Genomic DNA, 9800 nt, shown 5'->3' on the forward strand with positions numbered 1-9800 from the left:
GAAAAATAATTTGCTGTTTTACTAAAACTTAATACAAAAAATAAAATTATAATATCCAGAGTTTAATACTGTGTCCAAAAAATAAGGTGACATTTAAACTCAAACTGCGCGCGTTTGTTGTGCATTATGAATTCCTTCAGCCCGGCCAAACAGCCAACAAGGAATATTATTTGAACGTTTTGCGTCATTTGCGTAACGCCTAAAAAACGCCTAAAAAAGCCGGAATTGTGGAAAGACAATTCATGGTTTCTACACCACGATAATGCACCGTCCCATACTGCACTCATAGTTCGTGATCATTTCGTCAAAAACTCATTCCATATCGTTCCGCAACCACCGTATTCACCTGATCTGGCGTCGAGCGACTTCTGGCTGTTCAACAAGCTCAAAAGACCGCTCCGGGGACACCATTTTGATACGATAGGGACTCAAGCCGCAGCGAAGACGGAACTGAAGGCAATCCCGGAAAGTGACTACAACCAGTGTTTCGAAGATTGAATAAATAATGGAAGAATAAATAAAGAATTTTCAAAATAAATACTATGTCACCTTAGATTTTGGGCACAGGATATAGAATACAAAAAATAAATATTATTTAAAACTAATTTTGTGATTATGTTATTTTCTAAGGCAAACATTTGTAAAAAAATGTTTGTGTTACTTTTAATTAAGCCACTCTGTTTTATAAAAGGTTATAAAATCTCATTTCTTATTTGATTGCAGAATAACATTGTGTTATTTAATGTTATAACATAAATTGGTAACAAAAAAATTTCGGTGACCTAAATACATTCAAAAATTACATCTCACACCTTTATACAGACAATCTGTACTTATTTATATATAGCATACACAAAAATAATTACTAATAATTAAAATATTTATAATAAACAATTTATATTTATATTTTTTGAAAAAAATCTCTATTTAAAAAAATTACAATTAGTAATTCGATTAAGTGTGAACACCTTGATTTGCTATCAAGGATTCCATATTCAAATTTTTATAAGAATACAAGATTTGGTTTAAGATAACAAAGTAAATTGAAACTAGGCACTCTTATTTGAAGTGGAAAAGTGTCTATAATTTGATGTCAACCCTAGTAGCTTAATTGGTTAAAGCGTAACCAATTCCGTTCGCTGTATGTCCTGGGTAGCGGGTTCGATTCCCTTTAGTTAATACTTGTGATACTTTTGGCTGATGTAGTGTATGGGTTTTTGTATGAAAGAGATGCAGTCAACCTCTAAAAAAATTAAGGAAAAGGTGGTAGAACACATATATGGTATCACAATGGGATCTTTGGCCTAAGTGTGTCCTTCCAGGATAGCCAATCTAACCTAACCTCACCTAACCTAATTCGATGTTATTTAAGAAGAATTCATCTAATAATTTGAAAGAATGTACAGGAAATAAGGACTACAATATTTTGTATTTTTAATGACAGGTGTATTTTAAGAAATTCTAAGACCATCGTGCGATTTTCTATTATAAAGGATGTCCCAAAATTAATGCAAGATTTGACAGTTTAACCATTTTCGTGGTAAAATGGTATCTAAACGGTCTAAGCTGTTTATATAAACTTCTTAGGCAAGTTTATATACAGACTGTATAACTACAAAGTCTCCTTCTAAAGAACGTTACTTAAAGCAAATACAAAATCATGTATTTGTAAAAGTATTTAACTGTCACACTGGTCTTATGAAGATGATGCTCAGTTACTTAACCTTGGTATAACAGTTTTTAAGAGAAGAAATTTTGAAAAAGCTTAGTTTGAGTATCTATGTCTATTAAGAGAAAGAAAATCAATTGTGAGTGAATTATAAAACTAACGGAATCCTAATACGTAATAATATTGATACTTTGACATTCCAATATAACAGTAATTAAAGACAATTAGACTATTAATAATTTAAAAAAAAAAAAAAACTTATACAATGACCTTGGTAGAAGAACTAATATAATAGGTAAAATAATTTATAAATACCTAAAGTAATAGACAAACAACAAAATACAAGTGAGAACGATGAATATCTATTATATAGGGTATATAGGGTGTTTCAAGAATTGCACGGTACTATTTAATTAAAGTGTTCGTTCTTTAGTACAAAAAAGGTACGAATACACATCTGTCCGGAAATTGTAATTTGAGACTGAACTCTAAAGATATATTTTAATGAGATGTTAAACATTTGTACCCAATTGCACCACGTATCAGAATCTAGTATATTATAGAATATTATAGAAATAATAATAGAAATAAAAATATATATCTAGAAAAATGCTACTTGTTTGTCACGTGACTGCTTCAGTTAGTTATTCACCACTTTGACTGGTACTTCGTGTGTGAATACTGTGGGTGTTTATGACACCAAAAATTTGTTCAATTTTACAGAAAAAACAGGCATTCTTTTAACCTATGTAAGAACTCTCTCCATTAAATTACTTTCCAAACGAAACCAAAAAATCAAATCGGTTCATCCGCTTAGGCGCTACGATGCCACAGACAGACAGAGACACAGCCAGACATACACACATAGCCGTCAAACTTATAACACTCCTTTTTTTTTAGAAGAATATCGAGTCACGAAATGTTTAAAACCATTGATAAACGCGTCTTGGAAGTTTGATGTTGTATTGTTAAATAAAAAACTGTATGTTCTTACATTTCAGTAATAAACTATTTTGTGCTAATGAACAAACACATGTCTCAATTAGTAAAACACCCTGTATATTGAATATTTTATTTTACCATTAATAATTTCATTTTTTTTTTATAATTTCATTTTACACACTGATTGATTTTTAAAAATAATAAATACACATGAAAACTTAATAACAATAGGTTTTTATGTGCTTATTAAAATTATAGAAATTTATTGAAACGATTAATTTAAAATTAATTCGAATAATCATACAAGCAAGGGCGTCAATTATAAACTAAAAATAACGATACTTACCTAATTCTAAAGTAATTAATGACGGGGTAGCTAAATTAAAAAATCGACCGTATTATCATTAATTTACTCTGTTTTTGATAAAATAAATTTTATATAGAACATGTCACAATACAATTTTAGGAATAAGGTACTAACTATATAAAAGCGTAAGATAAAACTATATAAATATTAAAGACAATTAAATCAAGAGAAGAGTCCAAATATCATATATAGTTGATCATAAAATCAAGTTCAAAAACTAAATTCCCAACGACTACAGATTCACGACCTTAAAAGTATGAAAACAAGAAAATATTTTCATCTGAAATTTTCATGATAAGTAAAATCATCATTATAGCCAGGGGACCTCTTCGGGGGAAGATAAAACAGTTTTCCACAGGCCAGAAAAGAGGTCCCCCCGACTGTTATGATGATTTTACTTATCATAAAAATTTCAGATGAAAATATTTTCTTGTTTTCATACTTTTAACAGCGTGATGTCTTTATTCGTGACGTCTTGATTCAATTGTCTTTAATATTTATATAGTTTTACCTTACGCCTTTATATAGTTTGTACCTTATTCCTAAAATTGTATTGTGACTTGTTCTATATAAAATTTATTTTATCAAAAACACGTGTAAATTAATGATAATACGGTCGATTTTTTAATTTAGCTACCCCGTCATTAATTACTTTAGAATTAAGTAAGTATCGTTATTTTTAGTCCTTTATAATTGTTTTTGAACTTATGTATATTTGAAAAGTGCTAATTACGCCTTTTATTAGATAAATTTCCTTAAATAGAAATTTGTTTTTCGATCACAACTTTATGTCCTCTAGAGGGCGCCATAATCAATATAATGTGACGATACATATAATCAGCGGATGATCAAGACTCTTTTAAAGATACATCATTTGTCAAATTATGATGAGAACTTTAGAAGCTAGGAGGGATCTGACGAAAATAAATACATTTAAAACTATTTTGCGATTATAACTTCGTGATTAAGTATAACAATCGATACCCTTTCATTAGATACCAAACACTTAATGTGACGTCACATAGCCTATAACCACCGAGCAAACCAGACGCTTTTAACGATACCTCATTTGTCAAATTATGCTAAGTAGTTTAGAAGCTAGGCGGGAATAGATGGACATTCATTCATACCGGTCTAACACATAACCCTCGCCAGTCACCATAGTAAAGTCGGGGTAAAAAAACGGAAGCAACAGACAGTTACAAAATAAAAATATATTTTTGAAATGAAAAACTAACAGTTTTGGTAAAAAATACAAAAAGACTTACTTCACATGTATAATCAGAATATTGGTTTAAATTTTGCACCAATATTATATCATTGTTCAATGTAAAGGAAGTTTTTAATGTTGAAATGGCTATCATTGAATCCATAATTCAAAAACGAATAGTCTCAATATATATACGTTATCCGCCTACTCATACTTGTGCCCTTAACCCTTTTTGTTGGCTAATATTATTATAATATGCTTTTCTTAGTCAATTAGATCCTAATTTAGAATGAATAATAAAGAGGAGTTAAAAAATATAATCTGCCTTAAAATAAATTTTTGAGACCTTGATAGTAGACCCTCGTTAGGGTCCGAAGATTTTTTTAGAAAAAAATTTGTGGGATGCATAATTCACGCAGGAATGTATTTATTAGGTATTATTGTAAATTTCCAAAGATTATCGACATTTGATGTAAAAAACACTCTATGTAAAAAAAAACCCAACATAAATATTCACAATATCAATATAGGTAATACTTTTCAATTCTAAAAATTACATGCAGATTTACACATAAATATAATAAACAACACTGTATACTATTTATTGTAACTGTTTTGTTTTCGTGTAAAGGTGTAATGACTAATATGGAGATCGATTGTAACTGTTGTAACGTGAATTCATTAAAAAATGTCTTTATAATTAATATTAATAATTGTGTTCACAACTTTCAATCAGTATTTTACTAAAAGTAATCACAAGAAGTGTAATTATTCTATGCATTTATGTCTATTAATATGTAAATTGAAAACGGAAAATTGAATAGTTTCCATTCAATTTCGGCAACAAGTGAAGTAGGTAACGAAAATAATAAATGAGAGATTTCTAAGGCTAAAAAGAGTACTGTTTTGACGTTCTTTTAGGCTGTTTTTATAGTTTCCAGAGGCTGTCCGAAGTCTTATTTTATCAAATTCGTTGTCTTATTTTATTAATAAACGTGAAACGTTTTTCCTATATTAGGTATTCCTGAACAAGTAGTTTCGGTGCTAATTTTAAAACCTACGGAAAGTAGCGTATGTCCTATGCAGCAAGAGTGTTAGTGTTACGAATTTATTATTATATTTAAATATATTGTTCCATTATTTGAAGTTTCTTTGAGTATCGATTGATCGTTTTATTGGTTATGGTTTTTTGTTTATATATGTATTCTATTCTACTCTATGTTTTCATAGGTGATATAATCAAAAAAACTCCTTTTTTCTTTATGTTTTTTGATTTAAACCAATTAATAAATTAATGTTAAATCTTGAAATATGATTAAAGCTTAATAATATTTCAACAATTTAAAAATAATTTTAATTAAATATTGCATTCTTACCTGTCATTAAAATGCTACGAAACTTCATTACGATGATTTTAATATTAAAAAACACTCTTTACAATTTAAATCAACAAATAAAATATTATTAAAAAAATTATTACTATTTTTTTTATTACAAAACACTTGATTAACTAATTCACTATTAAAATACTTGTGAAAATAATCTAGATGCATGATTTTCCAAACAATCACCCACAAAAAAGAAAACTACGGAAGTAATCTCTCAAAATAATTGAAATAAAATCAATGTAAATTTACATGATTTTTCCTCGTTTGTACACTTACTAAATCAGTTAAAATTTCCACACATGAAAACATTTCCACACTGTAAAATTTATTTACACTTATTTTTCACACACAATATTTTTACATAATTTACCGCGTTCTAGTTGAATTTGATTGTTTTGTTTTGAGAGAGAGTAAAAATTATTTATTACACGGTGACTCCGGTAAGTATTATACCACCGTGTCTTGTGTGTGTATAGCTAATAATAATAAGACTCGACTTTGGTAAGTGTGTTTAGTGTAAGAATTTCAATCAAAATGCCATAATTACTGTATGGTAAGTAAGTATGTGTGGATTGGTTTGTTTAGTTTAGTTGAGGAGAAGGAAAAATTTTATATTTAATAATATTAAACAGCAGTTTTTATACACCATTCACTTATTTTCAGTTAGTCGTCGTTTTAACTGTGTCTTGTCTATCTTATACATGTATGTTGTTGAATTGTATATAAATGGTATTTCTTTTCAAGTGAGATACTATAACATAATGTTAAAATCTTGTAGATTGTGTTCAAAATGATATTATCTTATTATTAAAAAATAATTTAAAAACTAAGAATATTAAGTTATAAAAAAGCTTTGAAAAAGTATCGAAAAAGATTAACTGTGCTTTTCAGTAATTTTTATTGTGTTTATAAGTCATTTAAGTTAAATAATTAAATTGTATCGGAAATTAGTAGGCCTTGCTTTCCTTCCGCCTTTTTTCCTCCATTATTTTAGATATGTACCGCTGGGCACTATAGCATGGCAGTTAAGGAGGATCCCTCACCAGTAATAGAAAAAAATAAATTAGTAGAAAATGATCCAAATGTTGTAGTTTAGTATGTTGTAGTTAACGATACATATTATTAAATCAAAAAAAAATTTGGGTATATTATCGATCAATTAAGAGAGTAATTCTTAATTAAAAATACACTAAATAACATAATGTTATTTATTTTTAATTAATTAATTACTCTCTTAATTGATCGATAAGATACTCAAATTTTTTTATTTAATAATATGTATCGTTAACTACAACATACTAAACATTTGGATCATTTTCTACTAATTTATTTTTTTCTATTACTGGTGAGGGATCCTCCTTAATGATGCTGTTAAAACATTTTATCATAACAACATAGAAACACTGAAAGAGTGGACTCGGCAAAACTGATCTACAAATCAATGGAATCAAAACTTCGCAAATAAACAACTACTAGAAACAAATAAACAACTTCTAGAAAGAAAAGAATACCGCCTATAATGGTGTATGTAAATACTTATTGTACCGCTCTAAAATTAAAATTGACACTGAGAGAAGTGTTCAGATAATACAGTGTATAATCTTATATATATATACTAGCGGCCCCGACGGACGTTGTCCCGTAAAAACGTAACTCCAATTCATGAATACCTATACTACGTTTAGCCTGTCCGCTAAACCCATCCCGCTAAACCCCAATTTAACTCCTATTTATTGGAGTGGCCTGACCTTCGACCTTTGGCCTGACCTTTGATAGTAGAGCTCGCTGCGCTCGCATATGGCTCTAATAAATGCCTATTGACAATACCTGAATACTATTAAAAATACATAGTACACATAGTATACATAATGTGATATGATTTATATGCGCTCCCACCATTTAATGAAATTTCATTTTTTTGGTACGGAGCCCTCAAAAACAGTTGTACTGGACCAAATTGTAAATCTAAACCATTCTCGAATCTCCACGAACACACACAAAAAATTTCATCAAAATCGGTCCAGCCGTCTAGGAGGAGTTCAATTACATACACACGCTCACAAGAAATATATATATTAAGATAATGTATTATTTTTTACCGACCTCAAAAAAGGTTCTCAATTCGACTGAATTCATGATTCTTTTTTTAATAAAAAAAAAACTATTCCAAAACAAATTAATATGCACTATAAAGTAACAAAAACGGTAATATAATGTAGTTACATTTATTGTTATTTTTGGAGTCGGCGTCAGAAAAGTTAATGTAGCAATCTATCCTGTCACAGTTGTTTCTTTGGCTGGCACCGACTCCAAAAATAACAATAAATATAGCTACATTATAAAATCGTTATTTTTTTACTTTTTAGTGCATATTAATTTGTTTTGAAATAGTTTTTTTTTTTAAGTCGGTTTTCATTTTGTAAAATTTTTATTTTTATGTGATATATTTTTCCTATTTAATTAATAATTGTTATGCCTGTTTTTGTTACAGATACAAAATACTCTCTCAAAGTTTAGTTGCAGGACACACTAAATGATATTTTTCATAAAACAATAATAAAAATCGTCTTTAGGAGCTGAAAATAGCTTCCAAACAGTCCTAATATAAACAAACCGTGGGTAGAGTCTGGTGTGACCTTTGAGGTCTACACGAATAACTTCCCAGCATAATAAAAAGTTACAAAAATAAATAAATAAATAAATAAAAGCTCGGCCAACTCGATCGATTCGGATCATATTGCCATTAATATGCTTCGATCGACATCTCAACAAAATCGGTATGATTTTTTATTCGTGCGATATCGATCACGTTAAAATTTAAAAAAAAACTCGCCCGACACGAAATGACTCGACCGAATGTTATGAAATTATTTTCGGATTATATTGCCGTTAATACGCTTCGATCAACATCTCAACGAAGTCGATGTGTCGAAACTTAAAGATATGTTGTAAATTTCAATTTCGAAAATCGGACCCATTACAATAACTTCCTATAGGGTGAAGTTAAAAGTTTTATCATATAGCACGTTCAGAAATAAAGATTTAGATTTGTAACGCAACCTTTAATAATAAAAAAATGCATATGTATACCTTTAATATGTTGTGTATTGTTTTAATATTAAAGGTATATTAGTTGGTATGTTTATACACACAACAATGTATTTGATATGCGTTCATTATACGCTGCTGTTTTTTTATAATATCGTGTCTGTATGTAACTGCATGGTATTCCATAAGCCCATCTCAGTCATATGGTGTGGTGTTGTGTGTTATGTCTAACTAATGTGATATTTAATATAAAAAAATAGTACCTAATATAATACGAGCTTGTTGATACTTTAACAAGTGAAATTTACGAATTTTAAAAACCCCCCGACAAATTTATCGGTTACAGAACCCTAAGCTCGCTTGAAACATATATAAGCTAAACTTAAAACATATCTATGAAGACTCTCCATTAAATTACCGTTTTCTTAAAGCCTATTCCAAATTAAACCGATTTTGATAATCACCGCCAATTTTTAGTTTTTATGAATACGGAACCCTAAACCTGGCTAAGAACAATCTCCATTAAATAACCTTTCAAACAAAACTAAAAAAGCGCTACAATCTTTTGTTTAGTTGGGGGGATTAAAAATGTAAATCAGCAGTAGAAAAATTCGGAACGCATTCACAATCCGCGAGTCGGATCAAATTTACCTGGACAAATTATTATCTGCAGAATCTATAATGAAGCCGAAAATCTTCTATCACATGGTTTATAATAAAACGAATACTATTATGAAGCCACTTTACCATCCATGATAGCCCTGGGCATCGTGAAAGCTAAGAAAGCTTATCGTAAGATAACAATACAATTAATTCTATCATAATGAAATAAAAATTATTTACAGATTATTTTCTTTTTGATAAATTCATTCGTCCTAAAAAAATATATCTGAGAACTGTCTTTGCTTTTTTTCGAGTAGGACCAAATGTTATTCATCCTGAAATACAAAGGGGCAACTAGGATCGACGCAAATTGTGTACTGCAATAATATTCAAGTTAATTTTTCACTATTTCAAAGGGAATCCTTATAAAGAAGAATATCTTAGTTAAAATATTATGAGTATATTATTATTGGGGTGCCTACTATGCTTACTACGAAGTTTGTTGTTCTAAGCATACTGAATGGAAGATCCCAGTGTCGATACGAGATTGTCTTGACTGTGTGTCCATTAGTT

General features: G+C 29.2%; 1 protein-coding gene across 1 annotated transcript in view; it reads right to left on the reverse strand.

The window, feature by feature from the left end:
* LOC123290744 overlaps positions 1-5661 on the reverse strand; it is a 114548-nt gene extending 108887 nt beyond the window's left edge. The window contains exon 1 of the mRNA XM_044871044.1: positions 5565-5661. Coding sequence (XP_044726979.1) covers positions 5565-5592 — 28 coding nt within the window. The 5' untranslated portion in view covers positions 5593-5661. The remainder of the gene's footprint in view (positions 1-5564) is intronic.
* Between the last annotated feature and the right edge of the window lie 4139 nt (positions 5662-9800).

This window comes from Chrysoperla carnea, chromosome 1 (assembly GCF_905475395.1).
Source record: "Chrysoperla carnea chromosome 1, inChrCarn1.1, whole genome shotgun sequence".
In the NCBI taxonomy this organism is placed as follows: Eukaryota; Metazoa; Arthropoda; class Insecta; order Neuroptera; family Chrysopidae; genus Chrysoperla; species Chrysoperla carnea.